General features: G+C 51.8%; 2 protein-coding genes across 5 annotated transcripts in view; one reads left to right on the top strand and one right to left on the bottom strand.

The window, feature by feature from the left end:
• The window catches only part of SPATS2 (spermatogenesis associated serine rich 2), a 31,207-nt gene extending 14,023 nt beyond the window's left edge, over positions 1-17,184 (top strand). The window contains exons 3-13 of one of the 2 annotated variants that reach the window (XM_075133711.1): positions 2,768-2,847; positions 3,130-3,238; positions 4,146-4,195; positions 5,346-5,604; positions 5,857-6,066; positions 7,230-7,365; positions 12,854-12,912; positions 13,577-13,686; positions 15,098-15,200; positions 15,631-15,845; positions 16,198-17,184. In XM_075133711.1, coding sequence (XP_074989812.1) covers positions 2,768-2,847; positions 3,130-3,238; positions 4,146-4,195; positions 5,346-5,604; positions 5,857-6,066; positions 7,230-7,365; positions 12,854-12,912; positions 13,577-13,686; positions 15,098-15,200; positions 15,631-15,845; positions 16,198-16,506 — 1,640 coding nt within the window. In that variant the 3' untranslated portion in view covers positions 16,507-17,184. Of the gene's footprint in view, positions 1-2,767; positions 2,848-3,129; positions 3,239-4,145; positions 4,196-5,345; positions 5,605-5,853; positions 6,067-7,229; positions 7,366-12,853; positions 12,913-13,576; positions 13,687-15,097; positions 15,201-15,630; positions 15,846-16,197 lie in introns of both variants that reach the window. The other variant, XM_075133710.1, reaches the window with a different exon arrangement.
• MCRS1 (microspherule protein 1) overlaps positions 1-17,686 on the bottom strand; it is an 84,534-nt gene that overhangs the window by 54,958 nt on the left and 11,890 nt on the right. The gene's annotated exons all lie outside the window — the stretch shown is intronic.

Here is a 17,686-nt window from a genome sequence, read left to right as displayed (position 1 = left end):
GTGGTGGGGATGAAGTGCTGGATGGGTTCGGAGGAGCTAAATGCATACACGTAATCTCGCTGTGTGCTTTCGTAAAGTGTGCTCTGCGGTGCTGGCTGGGACGAGGTCTGTGCAGCTGCCGGGCTGGTGCTTTTCTTTCTTTTCTGTGTCTCCTCACGAAATGACTGCCTGCCGTGGCTCAAAAATGAGCCAGGGCTCGGCTTGGCGTGGCTTGGGGGCTTGAGGGGGAAATAGTGGCCCCTGCTCTGACTTCCTCGAGGTGTCAGGTGTAGAGTTGGTTTATTTCTTGAGTCCCAGGAAGCAGAGCAGGCGTTTGTTAGGTCTGTGGTTTTAATTCTTGCACGTGTTTTGTACAGAAAGGACTAATTAGCGGAATTACGGGAGGAGCAGATTGATATTTGTGAAGGTGGATTCTTCCTGGCATCGTTAGTGTTTCTATTTAAGAGATCCTGTGTTATTAGTCCAATAAATAGCACTGAAACACAATAGTAAATGATTTGGGATGAATGATTTCTTACCACCTCATTTTTCTGGAGGATGCCGTTATGAACAGAGAATCAATTAAGGCCGTCGGCATTGTCTCTGGGGTTTATCACATCAAATCAACAGGGTAGCACTGCGTGGTGTATGTTTTAATGCAACAGAGATCAGTCTGAGTGTCTGACTGACTCGTCGTGTCAGACATGACATGCTTAGTCTGAGCCCTGGCTTTGGGAAGGAGCTTGCCTTTCCCACAAGGATGTTAATTCCAAAATCGTGAAGTCACTGGTGGCCGCCAGGCTTCTGTCCACGCGGGCGTAAGCATTTTAAATTCTGTCCCTTCCTGTAAATACCCACTGTCACAAGAGACCTGAGCGCCAGCAGCCCTTTTAATGATGCTGGGGAGTGCTCAAGGGCAATATCGAATGTATACGGTGTAGTCTCCGTTGCATAATTTTTGCATGATAAACATTTTAACGCCAGGAGGACTTGGGCTGTAGTGAAGCGACTGGAAGCTGGAGAAGCAGCTCGGAGCGAGGTGCCAACAAGCTCAGTCCCCTGTAAGACCAAGCGCAAATGGAGATGTGGGAAAGGGACGGGATTGAGTAGCTGAAAATGTGCTGCATGGGGGAGCTGAACTTCATCTTTCCTGGCACCTGGGTCCTTGGTGGCTGCTCTGCAATGAAGATTTTGAAAAAAGATTGCTAATTCTCACTCGGTGATGGGGAGTCTGAAAGCCATTTACAAGATTAAGGACTAGAAAGTTGGTAACTTGAACTTCTGTGAGCTTGGGAAACTTGAGAAAATCTTGCTCATGGGGCTGAAACGGGTAAGGATGGCGCGAGGAAGAATTTAACCGTTCATCTGTAGCCTTAATAAGAGGCTGACCTTTCCATCATGTTCACAATTCTGTCACTGTATTTGGAGGCATCTCAGTTTAAATGCTACATCAATGTCTGGGAACCGCGGAAGTCAATGGTGTGTCTCCAAATCGCGTACGAGTTATTTAGAGGAGGTGAGGGAAAGAACATGAATCAGCAGCTTGGAATATCAGCTGAGCTAAAGCAGAAAGGGTAGTGACCAAGTGAGCGTCCCCGCTGAGCACCCTGGCCTGCTGGAAGTGTCCCTTCCCCCAGGCGGTCCCCAAAGCCACCGGCCAGCGGCAGCTGTGGAAACCTGAGAAGCTTTGCAGAAGAACCGGTGGTCTTGTACTTCCCTGACTCCGTGCGGGGCTCGAGGCATCAAAGCACAGGCAAGCAAGTGCCCTCCTAGGAAATCTGCCTGTGGCTTTGTGCACGTGCGTGAGCTCCCTGGAAAGGGGTTGGTGTTGCAGAATAGGAGTGCTTAAAATCTCTGGGGTCCTGCCGTCGGCCCCTGCCCAGGGACACGTGTTCTTCCTGAGACCAAACGTGGCTAAAATACTGGTTTGAAGTGTGTTCTCTCACAGTAAAACACATTTATGAACAGCTATATTCCTTTTCTTTAGCAAACCTGAGATTTAGCCTGCTCAGACCTCTGGCAGGAAATCGAGGGTGAATTTGTGATACCAGGCACTCGTAAGGATCTCTCGGTGAAATGGTAGGGCCTCCAGATTTATGTGACCTTTGCTCGCTGGCAGGAGCAAACCTGTTGGTGATGGCTGTCTCAATTATGAGTCTCTTTTGGAACATATAAGCATTACCTTGGAGATTATAGCTGGCAGGGAACACAAGCTGCTGGATCTTCAAACCCATTTATCAGTCTGCTTGCCATTTGTATCTCCAGGTGGAGGAAATTGCTAACCACACTGCTCGAAGGCTCTAGCACTTTTGTTAACTCTTTATTGCTGGGCTCAGTAAAAGATTAATATGGAAATGGAGGAGGGGTACTGGTCTGGTCTGCTTCAGCAGTCTTCTGTTTCGCACCAGCCCTCTTGGGGCTTGTGTTTTTTTGGCTTGTGGTTTTGATCCATGGTTGGTTGGTTTAAACTGACCCAGAGCTGAGGAGTGAATCGGCTTCCTGAGTTCAGTGGGGGGCATTGGCAAACCAGATTCGACGAGGGTTACCTGGCGAAACAGAATCTGGTCCTTAAACAAGGCTGGGATATCATCCGTTTTACTCTCGGCAGCTAATAATCCTCTGCTAACCATATGACAGAATTAGCCAGCGAACGCCGTACGTTTGCAGGATTTCAATTTTCTCCTTGGCAAAGTAACAACTCGGAGCTGACCTCCTGCTGCATATCTTTCTAAATGTCTCTCGGTGCCTGTTGTTCAGAAGAGAGCTTCCCTCTCCTTTGTCTTCACAGATCCGTCTGGGTTTATTTTTGATGTGCAGTCCAATACCGTGATGGCCCAAGGAGGAACCTTTGAAAACATGAAGGAGAAGGTAAATGTGTCTTCGGAGACTTTAACTCACCGCGTGCCGTGGAAGAGCTCCTGAACGCTGTATCTTCCTCTCCTCTCTGAGATGAAATATGTTTCTGTCGGGGAGCTAACTGCAGCTCTGTCAAAAGCAAAATTTTATTCAGGCTAAATCGTCCTGGCACATTAAAGTTTTATAAGGAAGTCATCGTTTACGGATTTTAGACTGCTTGCAGAAGGGTTGCTGTAGGCTCCGCGTGGGATAAAGCAAATGGTTTACATGTTACTCTCTTTTTCTTCCCTCTAGATCAGCGCGGTGCGTGCCATAGTCCCCAACAGGAGCAACAATGAGATTGTCCTTGTGCTGCAGCATTTTGACAACTGTGTGGACAAAACAGTGCAAGCATTTATGGAAGGTAACTGCAGCTGGTTTCTTGGCGGGGTTTGTGGCTTCATAACTCGTAGGTACCATGTTTATGGACCTACTTCAGAAGCAGCGATAGCCTCTGTGCAGAAAGGGCTGTGTGCAGTAAGTAACCAGGTAGCAGAAGCTCATGTAGCTTCTCAGAGCATCCAAGTGCGGACTCTATCCACAAAGATGACTAAGGGATGATTCTCTTCCCAAGTTTTAGTTGGTGTTTGTTCAGCTAAGGGTCAAGGCAGAGATAAGCATTTGATAGCTCTTTAGATAAAGGAGGTTTCATAGTCAATTACAGAAAGTCTTGTTCATCTGTACAAAATGGGAACGTCTTCAGCTTCGATGGTTGCTGTTTGTACTTTGAAACCTGGCTCACAAATCTTCTCTTGGGTCTGGCTGCATTAGATGGATTTTCTGACCTTGGAAAAACAGGCTGTTGCTGGTGGCAGTGCCTGTTGCTTTGCAGCTCTTATATTTCCATGCTGGCCATCACTGACAACTGCGCTTTGCCTCTGGCCTACAGAAGGTGTGACAGCTATTCCTCAGACTGTGGGCATCCCGAGACAGCCAGCAGATACCTGACCTGAACGCAACCTTTCAGTTCAGAACAGGCTTCCAAGTACCTAAACCTTTAGTATGACAGAGCCAAAGAGAAGGTTTTCTTTTTATTTCTTTTTTTTTTTCCTGGAAAGAGCTGGCCCTGTGGTGTAAGGGGGCAGTCCCGTTCAGCAGTGTGTTCCCAAAGCAAAAATGAAACCGATCCTTTTATCACATCAGCTAAGAGAATTGAAACTTGGCTGCAGCAGGTGTTGCAGCTGGCTCCGGGTGTGGAGGCACCTCCGCGTGACCAGGAAAGAACTGGAGTGGATGCCTCGTCCACTGCTCATCGCTGCATTTCGTTTCAGGCAATGCCAGTGAAGTACTGAAAGAATGGACTGTAACAGGCAAAAAAAAGGTAACGCTTTTTAAATATACTTTGCTAAGGCATTTCTCTTTTTATTTTGAGGATTTAGACTACAGAGAACAGTAGGCATTCCTTGTGATTTAGCTGGGAAAAGAAACCAAAGAGCAAACCTGGCTATTAACGTTAGCAGAACTGATGCACGGAGATAATCACTAGGTTATCAGGTGCCCCGCTTTTCAGGGCAATGATTTACACGGTAACTTCAGAGCAAGTTGTAAACATCATCTTCTTGCCACATTTGCATTTAGTTTAGTTGTCAGACACGTTGTGCCGAATGTAGCATCTGAAAAAAAGGTTCTAGACTTTCTGTCCTTGCAGTCGTTTTTATTCTGCTGACCCTCTACAGGACCCCTAATCCGCGCACACAGCCCCACACTGAAGTAAATCTTTATCAGGTCCATTTATTTCAACAGAGCTCTGTAATTCACTGTTCAGATAGTCAGGCCGTTCCATTTTTCATCAGTAACCTTTGGAGCTGAACAGTTGCGTTTAATGCTGAGCTCTGTGGAAATATATTTCTTTGTCACGTAAGCTTTCTCAAGTGTTTTGCCTAGTTCTTTGCTCAGACCTCTGTGAAAGGGTTAAATAAAGATTTGCAAAGTTTCAGTACTTGATATTATAATATCTAAATCCACCAGGACGAGAATAAAATCATCATTATTCAAAAGAACTCCTTTGAATATGTTAAAAGCACCGGCATGAAATGGAGGGGAAAAAATGGGACTGAATAGCCCTGTGTTGGGAAATGAGGGAAGTTTTATCAGAGCGAGGTCTAGCAGAGCACCCTGGAAGCTGCACCTTGCCAGGGAGCACCCCCAGAAGCCACCCGGCCGGTGCTGTGGGTTACACCACAAACCTCTCCGCTGTTTCCCATCGGTTACGCAGCCTTCATCTGATAACCGTTGCTCTTGTTGGCACACCATCAGGGAGGATAATGTATTCGTGCCTCATTAATGCCACTATATCTGTCCTCATTGTTGACTAAATCCTTCCTACCGTTAATAGGATCAACAGCCAGGCTGGCTGAAAAAGCATTTAATTCGGCTACTTTCAGCCAGTAAGCATAAGCTTAATTTCCTCTTCAGGAATTAAACTTAACATTTTTTTTCCCCCCTTTGTGGCGTGGATACCTAATCCTTAGAACAAGAAGAAGAAAACCAAACCGAAACCGCAAGCTGAATCGAGCCCTGGCCTGCCAGACCCCGGTAAATTGGTGTCCACTGAAGAGGAGCAGTCGGCAAACTCGGAGAAGGGTGGAATTAACGGTTTCCATGTCAACGGCTGTGCCCATGACACGGAGTCTGTGGACTCACTCAGCGAAGGTTTGGATGCACTTTCAATTGATGCCAGAGAGCTGGAGGATTGCGAGTCTGCTGCACCAGACATGCCTGATAGAACAGGTTAGTCTCTACGAAGTAGCGCAGGAGACGAGCACCGAGTGTTTAAAAAGCAGAGGAGCTGCCTCCTGCTCTTTTGTGTGTTCCTTCTTTGTTTTGGGTCAGCTTTGAATATTGATTTGTTTGGATGGCTCTTCAGGAAAGAGCAGCTCGCCTTGATTTCCTGATTTTTTTGCTTGTTGTGGTAAAGAGGCGGTCAGTGTTCTGCTGTCCTCTTCACGTTCCCCTTTAAACGAGTGTGCTTTTCTACAGCAGTGCCTGAACTAGAGAATGGAATAGCAGACTTTGACACAAAATCGCTCATCATGCATCCTTCCCAGAGCCCTTCGTCTCTTAGACAGCGGCCTGAGCAGAGGAGCGCTAGCAGGTCTCTGTCCCGATCAACAGCGAGCAATTCAACTCCTGCATCCCTGTCTGTAACGTGGCTGGAAGATGTTCCAGTTTCACCTGCAAACAAGAAGCTAGGTAAGGCCCTGAGGGTCTGCGCGCTCTCCGACGTCAGGGCAGGTTGCTGCTGGCCAAGTTCTCACCGCCTCTTCTGCGGTGTCGCTGAAGACACAGTGCTGAGGCATACTGGACTTTGATTTTAATGCGAGCTAACATGCTGCTTATTATCTGGCCAGTAACTTGCACTCTACTCCTCCTCTTCCCCATGCACAGCAGGAATCTTGACAGCAGTTTAGATGTAGTGCCTGGAGCAGCAAACCCATACGTGTGAGAGCAGCAGGGGAGGAAGCAGCCAGTCTCGCTGCATACGTTTAGCCCGTTCTTCTGTGTGCACCATCACAGAGCCTTTAGGTTGTTTCTCATCTTTTGTGAGAATTTGTCGAAAGGCCAGAAGTTCGGACCAGCCCCGTTACAAGAAGTGACAGCCTCCTTCTACTGGATTTTTTTTTCCCCTTTCATGTGCTTTCTCCACAGCTGAGTTCTTACGATAACAAGTGGGGACAGGAGGGACCTCAGAGACCCCAGTTGCGATCGCGGTTATTGTATTTAGCTTAGGGAGATGAGGTGGTAGTGGTTCATCTCCTTGCTGCATGGGAAAGCTGTAACGAGCCGTTGTTAATGTAGCTTGGCAGGGGGCCACGGCACTCCAGCAAGCTCCAGAGAGCGTGGGCAAGGTGATGTACCCTGCTGGCGAGCTGAGACACAGGGACTAACCTTGGCAGAGATAACCAATCCTTTCAGCTCCTGATTTGGGGAAATAGCCTTAATTTTACTTTCTGAGCTAATTCCCTTCCCCAGGCAAACAGTCGTTTCATATAATTGACTGATGTGGTGTGTTGGTCTTTGGAGTAGACCGCGTTGCACTTGTCTCCGGTCCCTAGCACAAAAGCAACTCAGAGATGCATTTGATTTCTCTCATGTATTTGAAAATGTGGAGGGACGTCCCTGCCCATAGAAGGAAGTTCTACAAGCCTTGGGAAAACTTTCCCCAACAAGAAAATCTCTCAAACTGTCCCTGCTGAACCTAGTGCCTTTGTAATGGGGAAGGGAAAGAAAAATGGAAAACCAAGCAGTGTATAGTTTTAAAATAAGAGGGAAAGCCATCTTTAGATTTATCCCTGCTGGGAGGATTTAGCAGCGTGATTGACATGGCTGTTTGAGTTCACTCTGTCTCTTGGTAGGTTCTAATATTGAAAAATCAGTGAAGGATCTCCAGCGCTGCACCGTTTCACTGGCTCGGTACCGGGTTGTGGTGAAGGAGGAAATGGATGCTTCCATTAAGAAGATGAAGCAGGTCTTTGCTGAACTGCAGAGTAGGTAAGTTAAATGTAGGGACAGATCCGGGTGTTAAGGCTTAAGAATTTGGAATAAGACTTCAGCTTTCCAGTCAGGTTAATGACTCGCTCATGTTTGCCCTGCCGCCCAAGCACTGTTCTTCAGCGTCGTGGAGGTCAGCATGTCATAAAGAATAAACCGGAGTCTGAAGTCCAGTACTCCGCAGTTTTTGGAAGCCACCTTTTGTGGGCAGCTTTGCAAGGCCCGCGTTCGAGCTGTCGTCCCACCCGGGCGGTGGGATGTTAATAGGGCGTTCAAGGCTTTGGTGTGTCTGTCAAGGGCTTTGATGAACTGTGGCTCCATGTCTGTAGAAGACAGTTGTCCTGACCACCATAAAGTCATTTTAGACGCAGATAATATGAGGAACTCGCCAGATAACATACTGTCAGTTAGGTACGAATGCTAGCTGTGCTGGAAGGAGAACCGTTGGGAGCTCAGGGTGCAGTAGTATGTGTCTTTTAGAAATAAACATTCATATTTGAAATCTTCAAATTATGGTTGAATATTACATGGAAGAGAGGGATCCTTTTGAAGGTATGAGTACACATCAAAGATGATCCTTTTGTGCAGCATTGCTTCCCCCGTTTTAAGCCAAGCTTTTAATACTGTGCATGATGTTCCCTGCGAGTGTAATCGGGTCTTTTTTTAATGACCATCTTTATTGGTTTGGATAAGTGCTTTAAGATGATATTCCAAAGTGCCTGCCATCAGATACACTCACTGTCTTGGCTGATTGAATCTATTACTGAGAAATTGTTCTTCTTGGTTATACAAATATGATTGCTTTTGGTAAAGAAATATTCATAAGAAACTGCACAAAGAGTTCTCCTTGCCTAAAGTGAGTAACATTTGACAAGTAACTAAAATGCTGCTATTGCATTGAAGAATTAAAGTAGATATTTGGCAAACTTGCAAATCTGTGTCAAAAGCTGTCTCTGAAAACTGTATGTGGCCTCAAATGCAAGAGTGTTTAGTGGTAGCGATGTAGAGAGCTGTATTCTGAAGCCTTTTAGCAAATTTAGTTGCTCAGTGTGGACTTTTTTTTGCGCTCGTACTTGCGATGAACTTTGCCACCAGGAAGTGCTCTCCTGAAGTAAGTGGAATGCTGTCCTGTATTTAAATTCAGCATATGCTAAAAATACTGACAAAAACGTTTATAGATGACTTTTAAACTTACCTGAGGAGACTAGACCAAACCGAAGGGATAGGGTTAAAGCTGTCCGTGTGCCCTGACCTGCGTTTTCCTGGTAAGAGTTGTGGTCTCCAAGCCGAAGCCGGACGTGGAGCTCCCAGCACCTCCCGTCTTTTTGGAAAAGCTGCAATGTAAGGGGACTTACCTTGTCAATAGCTGAGGGATTTGTCCCCCTAATTCAAGTTTGCTTTTATGAATATTATTTCTTACTTTGTTAGTGGCTTTGTCTGCTGAGTCAATACTGATTCAATATTATCACTGTATTCAGTGGGGTTTTGTTGTTAAGTTTTTTGTCTGCCGCCTCTGTACAGTTACAACATCTGTAAAAGCTTCTCCCTGGTATGGAAAACGTCATTCTTTTGGCTAACGTGTCTGGCTCCGTATACGTAATTCCTCACCCTTTGACTTATGTTATCATCTATAAAACATTTGCGTCATGTTCGGAAAGGTTAAAGACTCAAGTCCAGTCCCGCAGCATTGCTCTGATAAGCTGCGCCGGCAGCGGGTGAAGCAGGACGTGCGGTTCCGTGAGCGGGGAGGCGAATGCCTGCCTGGAACGGGGCCACCGGGAACCTCCTTCGACAAATGCCAAGTGAAAGAGCTGCCCAGCAGGATGCCAGGTCTGCGCAATTGATAAGCGGTGACTCTGCAGCCGGGGCCGTTCAGCTCCGCAGAAAGAGATTCACTTTCCTTTTCCCGAAAGCGATGCAGTTGCCAGTGAGCTGAGGTGTAAATTGGACCTTCACGTTTTTTGGTGGCTGTTTTTTTGTTTTTCCAACTCCCTTCATGACCCAGAGAACAATTAGTGTATTTTTAAATCCTACCGCACAAAGCAGTTAAAGCCTCCAGCTGGCTTTCTACCACAGGAAAACCTGGTTTAAAAGCAGGTTTGTTCGACTGAAACGGGATATTTAAGTAGCAAAGCTTGGACTGGTTTAACTTCTGCCTGTCAGGGCTGCCCTTCGGATGTCCTTTTAACCAGTGAGGCTTCCTACAGTTCCTGACCTTCCTCTTCTCTCACTAGACAACGTGCTTATGTTAGACCTGTGGTCTGTTGGTAGAGGAGGGTGAAGGAGGAGACTCTAATGCTGGGGTCATGCCTATCTCAATCTCTGAAATCCATCCTGCTTGAGTAGCAGATGTAGCAGTAGCTGCTTCGGCTTCCTATTTTGAGAGGATTTGCTCCTCTGGGCTGGAGATGATCGGGTAACCTGAGCTAGGGAATCCTCATAGTCCTTAATTTCTTGAGTATTTTGCTGTCCGCTGACAGGGAAGGTAGCACATCAGGAAAAAAACCCCGAGCCTTTGTGAGTGGTGTGGGTAAGTTCAACTTCAGCGCCGCGTGCTGAGGTGGGTGTGGGGCAGGGTTTGAGGTTTCTCGCTGCTGAGATCGCTGCTGCGTGCCTCGTGCTGTGGATCGCCCTTGCTTCCTCGTGGCAGAGCTGCCAGGCATGCTTCCAGCCGCCTTCGATTGCAGTCAATCTTTGAGATCGTTGTGTTTCAGCCCCGAGGAAAACTGCCCCCAAAACCCTTAGCGTGCTTGCGCAAACAGCAGTTGTCTTTCACGAACAGACAACATCTTGCAGGCACTGCTCGACCGAGCTGGCTTGCAGCTGAAAGCATCTCTCTTCTAATGGTTGGGTCACAACCGAGTATTCAGCGTGGTTTCATCTTCAGCAGTTATCGGTTTATCTGCTTCCCTGTTTTCTTCCTTGTGCAATTCTTAAATGTCCTTTCTTAAAGCCCAGACCTTCTGGCAGGGGCAGATGCGCTCTCCATCCTGCATGGGACCTTGTCCCGGGACAGAGCAGCGAAGAAGGGAAGGCGTGTTTCCAGGCGGATCTGGCAGAAGGAAGGGAGTTTGTTTGACGAGAAGCCGTGCAGGATGGAGGAGCAGTGGGGTCTGATCCGAGTCACTCATCACACGAACCTCAGGAAAAGCCACTTGACCTCTGTTCCTCAGCCAGCCCAACTGTAAAATTGGGTAAAGGACTCCAGCTGAGCTCTGCTGAGTAAATTAAATTACAAAGAGACGCAAGCTATGATCTCTGCCAAGGTGCGTGCGTGTTTGTGTGCGTGTGTGCCTGCAGCCTGGCGGAGAAGGCCCAAAATGGCCCGTATAAAGTGGGTGTTGGCTCTGCAGGAGCTGGGTGTGGGCCTGTGTGTTCAGGGAGGAGGCGTTGGGGTAAGGCGTCACGCAACCGAGTTCTGCAGCGCGAGAGCAGCAAGGCTGTTCCTGCATTTCAATTAATCATTAAGGCCGCGTTCACACCCGTCTCCCTCCCAGCTCCGGGGGGTTCCTGCTGCTGACGCGGCTCTGGGCAGAAGGCAGCTGGGGTATCTCCCTTTACCCTGCCCGTCGGTGCTGCAGGGCCAGGTTGAACCGCTCTGGGGATGGCTGGAAACAAGGTGAAGTCTTATTAGCGTAGCTTTTGACACGTGTTGTTGTATTTGTGCGGTTGGGCTGAGAGTGCCTGACCTGGATCAGGCCCCTGCTGTGCTATGAGCAGAAACAATTCCTGCCCTGAAAAGGCAGATGGACAGAGCGATAAATCAACAGAAGAAGCCAAATGTCAAAGCTGCTGTTCAGAGGGAATTGTTTAAATTGATCTTGCCTCAGTCCTCTCTGACATGCAGAGGAGCGGGAGCGGTGGTTTGAGTTTGCATTTCAGATGCTCTGTGGTTTCCCTTTCAGATGGTCGCTAAAATAAATATTCTTCCCATTTTCAAGCAAACCTTTCTCACTAAAAAAGCACGTGGTCGGTGTTGAAGGGCTGACCCTGTGCACTGCTGGTATCTCTGAGTACCATTTACTGTCTGTGCTGCAAGTATCATACAGCTAACACGTGAGAGGAGGACTCTGCTTTTATATTTAGAAAGCAGAAACTGAAATGAATCCTATTAATAGGCTGGATGTTGAGCGCATTCAAGCCGCCGGCAGCAGCTGAGCGAAGGTGAGCTGCAGCGGTGCAGGCTGAGGGCGTTGGAGGCACAGCTTAGAGCGAAGCACAAAAGAAGCATTTGCAGGGAGGGTGTCTGCAAGGGTCTGAATTCCTTATGGCGAAGAACAGAGCTCCAACCAGTACCTGCCCCTGTCCAGAATGGGAGGACTGGTATTTCCTCTCCTGCTTCCACTGTAACCCGAGTTACTCGGTGTGCACGTCTCCAGGGGCAAGGGCCCTCTTTGCACGGCCTGTGGGCAGCTCCCTGGATGCTCTGCCTTACTGGAGGGTGCTCGATAGCCTGAATTTGCTAAATTTGGCCAGGCGGTAGCTGTGCGGTTCTGCTTGCGTAAAGGCTGCCGCCGTGATGCCCGGGGGAATTGCGGTCTCATGGCAACAGACACACTTGAGGCACGCTGGAGCCTCCTGGCAAGCGGAGAAGCTTCGCTGTGACCCACTCAGGTGTTCTCTCCGTGGCCAAAAAATCCTCAGACCGTAAGAGACTCCCGGATCGTGGACCTGCGTGGCTCTGGGTGACCTGCGTGGCTCTGGGTGACCTGCGTGGCTCTGGGTGACCTGCGGCTGCGTGGTGGCCACTGGCAGGAGGTCGTGTCCTTGTACCTGCTGCACCGTGTGGAAGGGTGTGCATGCTCTCGCGTGGGTCCTGCAGCCCTGTGGGGATCAACAGGGTACGTGCCTCCCGAGAAGTGGCGCAGAGCACCAGAATCCAGGTTTCTGGGTTGGTGGGACACTTTGGTAGGCTTTTAAATAAGCTAACGAGGGCATAAGGGTGAAGCGTTGCTTCACAATGTGGCACCTGAGAGGCTGCCTGGGAGGGGACGGGTGCCCGAATGCCCAGTGTCCTGCTCCTGCTATCGTGGCTCCTTGTCCTGCCCCACTGCTCATTAGTTTTGTCTTTTGAGTGACTCTTTTAAACGTTGTGCCCCAGTTTTCTTCGGTAATAAAGTCCAGCGGAGTGCAGCCTTCCCCAGCACCACAGCTGCCGCTCCCTCTCCCCTCGCCAAGTGGCTCCGACTTTATCAGAGTAAGGTGACCATGTACCCAGCGGGTTGTCGGGAACGCCGCACCGTGCTCCGCGCTGACCCAAGCCTGAGCAAGTTGAACGCCAGCGAAGCCGGCACACAACTCCTCAGCTTCCAGAACAAAAGCCGGAGCTCGGTGCGCGGCGCGGCGGGCTCCTGCCGCCATCTGCCGGTCTCTCCCCGCCGGCCGGCACGCCTGGAAACCCTCCCGCCGCTGTTCTTGCGGTAGGATTTCGTTGTCCTCTTTGTTTAATACTAACCCTCTTCCCTCTTTCTGTATTTTTCCCCCCCAGCCTTATGGATCGCGAGGTGGCGTTGCTGGCTGAAATGGACAAAGTGAAAGCAGAAGCAAGTAAGACTCTTGTCTTTCTACCAAGCGGTGCCCACCTGAAGAGCTGGGGGTGTTGCTGCACCCTGAAGGGACAGCCCCCCTAGAAGCAGATTTCTGTGACTCGCCTCCTGTTCACATTGTTCCTAAATACGTGGCTCTATACCCAAACAGAACTTGCCCTATAGCTTGAGTTAACAGTACGTATTGTGACGAGGTTATGTTTGCTGCTGACACGGTTGACAGCACCCATCCTCTGGGAGGCCGTTCCTCTGTGCCCTCGTTAGAGGATGGGACATAAACTGCACTCTTCCGTCGGAGGCCATTCCTGAAAATCTCAGCGTTCCTGGGGAGCTGGAAGGGGCTTTCTCGGCTCGCCTGGTGCGGGTGGGAGGTGATCCGCAGGGACACCCACACCATCAGCACCGAGCCCCGCGGTTTAGGGGGTGGCAAGGAAGCTGCGTGTCGTGCCCCTCGTCGAGTCAGCTTACAGCTCAGGTTCAGTCTGTGTCTGGAGATGTAAATCGCCGCAGGAGGGAGCGGCGGGGCTGCTGTGCAGCTGGCACGGAATGTCCGGGGGGAACTGGGGGGAGCCTGTTCTTTACTAATAAAGTGCTGTGTGCCGGGGCTGGGGTGGTTTAACTCTGGTTCGGTGTCGACGCTGCCTAAGCTGTGCTCTGTTTTGCAGTGGAAATTCTGGTCAGCCGCCAGAAGAAGGCAGAAGCCCTGAAGAAGATGACTGATGTGGCAGTGCGAATGTCGGAGGAGCAGCTGGTCGAGCTCAGAGCTGACATAAAGGTGAGCTTTTCACTCCGCTTCTGTCTAATCCAACCTAATCTCACCCAAATGTGATGTTGCAGGAATTACGCAGCCACCATGGTAGGAATTATACAGATGCCACCTCAGCAGGGCTTGGCCCTAGGTTGCTGCTCGAAGAAGACGAGTCGCCAATCCACTGAGTAAATAAATGGTTTATTTATCGGACATGCAGAGCAGCTCGAGCTGGGTGCCTCCGAGGAGAGACCCCTACCCTAGATCGCGCACCCCAGTTATACCCGTACCACCCAGCACCTGGTCCCCAAGTCCAGCCCCTTAATTCTGGTCGGCGGTCTCTTGATTTCTTACTGGGTTCCTTGTCGCTGGGCCAGCCTTCTTCTGAAGTTACCTCGTTCTCTTGGAATTGTTTCCTTGGTCCTTATCCTCTTCATTCCACTCGTATCTGCCGGATTCAGCAAGGTCTGTGTTTGCAGCATTAGTTTTACCAGAAAGTTTACTCTCAGACAGCTCTTGTGGCCTAAGGCTTCAACTACTTTAGGTTCTCGCGCTAAGCAAGGCTATTAATCCTAACAATTCTCAACGGCGGTACGCTTTTTTTGTACCCTTCTGGGTTTCTGACACTTCTGAATGCAATTTTGTGTTGTGCGCAAGTCTTTCCTTGCGTCTGTAGTTCTCAAATTCACCGCCAGTGCTCTGCACGCTGCTGTCCGCAGCCACGCGACGGGATACGGGACACCTTAATTTGAAATATTTGGTTTGTAAAATACTGACTTCAGCAAACAACCAATCATCCAGACCTTCACCCCGGTGCGTGCAGCCCAACTTCCAGCCACTGTGAACTGGCAGAGAGCGGGGAACGCGGCAAGGCCGCCGCTTTGTGCTCAGAGCAGTTGTGAAAACCTCCCGCCGGCGCAGGCTGACCTCTGCCTTTCCCCCTAAAGCGGCAGAGCCTGCCTGCTGCGCGTGAGCGGCTTTTATATTCCGTAAAACGCCTCTGCTCTCCAGCGCGCCGGCTGCTGCCGCAAGAGGTCAGTGCGAAGTTGCATCCATTAAACTCCAGTTTGAAAACTAAAACTGCTCGCCCCCGTAGCAGGATTAGTGCAGCTGAGAAACCTGTTGCCCCCGTGAGCGTCCAGAGACCCGGGCTGTGCCCATTTCACAGACCGGAGATGGGCAGAGCGGAGCTGCCGTTGGTCTGAGTTAACCCGGCTTGGCTGCTGGAGCCTGGGGAAGGCTGTTTGTGTACGGGTGAAAAAATCTGGTTTTCTGTTTCCCTAAGCCGTTGTAGCCATCTGCCTCCTCACCAAGATTTTTTTCAGGCAGCACCCAACTTGGATACCTGTTCCTGGGCCAAAATGGGAGGGTTTCCCCTCCATTTTCTGTTCCCGTGTGCAGACTGAATTAATATGCGCATTTTGCCTTTTCTGTGAAGCACTTCGTGAGCGAGCGGAAGTACGACGAGGACCTGGGCAGGGTGGCGCGGTTCACGTGCGACCTCGACGCGCTGAAGAAGAGCATCGCCTCGTTCGGCCAAGGTGAGCTGGGTGTCAGTCACCCCTTTGCGGGCCCTGCCATCACCAAAACCCTTCACCTGTGCCCCAAAACTTGATAGCGGCGGGACTGGAAGCGTTCTGCCTTGGGCATTTTGTTTTCTCTCGGCGAGGAAGGAGAGAGGAGCCGGCCCTCCCCTTGCTGCTGCTGCGGACGCTCCTCCCGGGGCCAGAGGGGTCTGTGCCCCTTCCCTTCGCTGTCGAGCACTGGTCCCAGTTAGCTGAGCCCTTGTACCGTTCACACGACCAAAGCTTCACCTTGCCGGAAAAAGCTCTGTCGTCCCTTCGAGCCTTTGGCTCCAGCCGTGAGCCGCCTCCCCCCCGCGGTGCTGGAGCTGGCAGGGGCCCGAGGCCGCAGGGCGAATGGTCTGGGTCCCGTCTGCAGAACGCACATTTTGGGGTGTTTCTCTTCCAGTTTCCCATCCAAAGAACAGCTACTCCACCCGATCGCGGTGCAGCTCTGTCACGGCCGCGTCCCTGAGCGGTCCCAGCGACGCCTCCGCTCCCTCCACCCCCGCCTGTGCCTCTGCCTCCGCCGCAAGCCTTACCACGGCGAGCAAGAAGCCCTCGTCCTCAGCGGAGGCAGCCGTGGGGAACGCCACCGGCCGCCCTCCCCAGCCTTCGCGAGAGGTAACGGCAGCCTGGCGCGGCGCCGGCACGGCGCTGCGGGAAGCTTGCTCCGTGTTTGTGGCTCCTCTGCCGATCCCTGGGCCGGGTCCCTCCCTGCCCGGTGCCCGTTGCTGTGGGGACTCGCGCAGGGCTGGGCAGCAGCAGGGCGAAGGGCCCTGGAAGCCGCAGGGCGCAGCCTTGCCTTGGTGGCCCCGCTTCAGAGCAGACGTTGGGGGTTTTCCTCTTCCACTTCCGACCCCCAGGAAGAAGGGGGGGGGGCGTCGGGATGCGGCATCAGGGGGTCGCAGCCCTCCGGCCGGCGGGAGCTGCCGCTGCCGGCCCGCGCTCACTCGCCCCCCCTCTTCTCTTTCAGGCTCTCCAGGGGAGCAGGAGGCCGGGAGTGGGGCCCAGGTCCCAGGGCCAGCGCCACGTCAGCCCCCCCGCCCCCGGGCGCTACAACAACGGCCACCGCCACCGGCACGGCCCGGGCCAGGCCCACGGCAGGCGGCAAACCTCGCCCCCCGCAGCCTCCGCTGGCAGCCCCAGCCAGACTCAGCCCACGGGCACCAGTGGGGCCTCGGCGCAGCCCGGCCGGCCCGGCCCCCCTCCCTCCGGCACAGAGACCACGGGGCTCCCGCAGCGGAAGCCCAGAGCCAGTCGTCAGGAGGGAGCGAACTCCTGAGAGCCCCGGGCTCTCCCTGCCTGCCACGAGCCCAACGGAGAAGCAGACTGTAGGAAGCTCCTAGCTAGGATACTAACGAAGGAAAGTTTACACTTCTCATTTCTCGTGCCATTTTCTTTTTTTTTTTCCCCTCTCTTCCCTTCCTTCCCCCCCATCTGCTCTGGGTTCTTCTCCCGCCTGCGCTGCTCCCTCGGAGCGGGTTCAGGCCCCCCTGTGCTGCCGCCTCTCTGCCCTTTTCCTTTCCCCTCCAGAAATCACCTTTGTCTGCGCAATCGCTGGCAGCGCTGGTCGAAACCCAGCCCCCAGCGTCTTTTCTTCTGAGCCCCTGACAGCCCATCCCTCGTGCTGGCAGCGAGGATGAGTGCTGGGGAGAGCCGGGGGGGCGTGGGTGTCCGCTCCCCGGGGGACAGGCGGGCATCTGGACCCCTCCTCTCCAGGCCGGGACCTGCACCCCTCGTCCGCACACTTTGCTGTTCTCTGGTTTTATGTTGGAGATCTCTTTGGTTTATTCACTTCTCCCTCTTGCCCTGCCTTCCCCCCACTTCTCCAGCCCTTCTGCGTCCCTAAGTTAAATTTATAGCAATATCAATTAGCAGAGCTAATCCTAGGTGGTACCGGTTGGAGGTCGCGACAGTCGTTCTTTCTAGCTGTATGAATAAAGACGATGCTCATGTTCAATGTTGCTGTCTGTGCCTTGCTGCCACCAGTAATTCACGGCTCCGGTGCTGGGAGAGGCTGGGGCTTCCCCGGGGCTCCCCGGCTTTGCTCCCCCCGCCCTCATTTTTCATCCTGGGGTTTTTTCCTTTCCCTCTCGTTAGTTAAAGTTCTCCTCGGCTGAACAAATTAAATAAACGAAACCCAACTTTGAGCATTAAAAATTCAGATGTTTTCTGCTTCAGTAATCCAGCTCCAGTCTGACCCCGGGGCTGTGGCTCCAGGCACCCGAGCACCCCCGCACCTACCTGCGTCCCCACGGGCCGCCAATCCCGTGACCCCCGTGGGTGCGTTCTCCCGTGGGCGCCCAGCTCGGGGTGCCACCTTCCCGGAGAGGAGCCAGAATCGGCCCCGACGGCTGCGGCTGCGGGAGGGTCCGGGCTGGGGGGGGGTCCCGGCACCCCCCGGCCGCTGCCAGCCCCTCCCGGGGGGCGGTGCCGGGGCGGGGGGCGGTGGCGCGGGGGAG

Source organism: Calonectris borealis, chromosome 30 (assembly GCF_964195595.1).
Source record: "Calonectris borealis chromosome 30, bCalBor7.hap1.2, whole genome shotgun sequence".
Classification (NCBI taxonomy): domain Eukaryota; kingdom Metazoa; phylum Chordata; class Aves; order Procellariiformes; family Procellariidae; genus Calonectris; species Calonectris borealis.
Note: the sequence above shows the minus strand (reverse complement) of the source record. Positions and strands in the feature narration are given on the sequence as shown.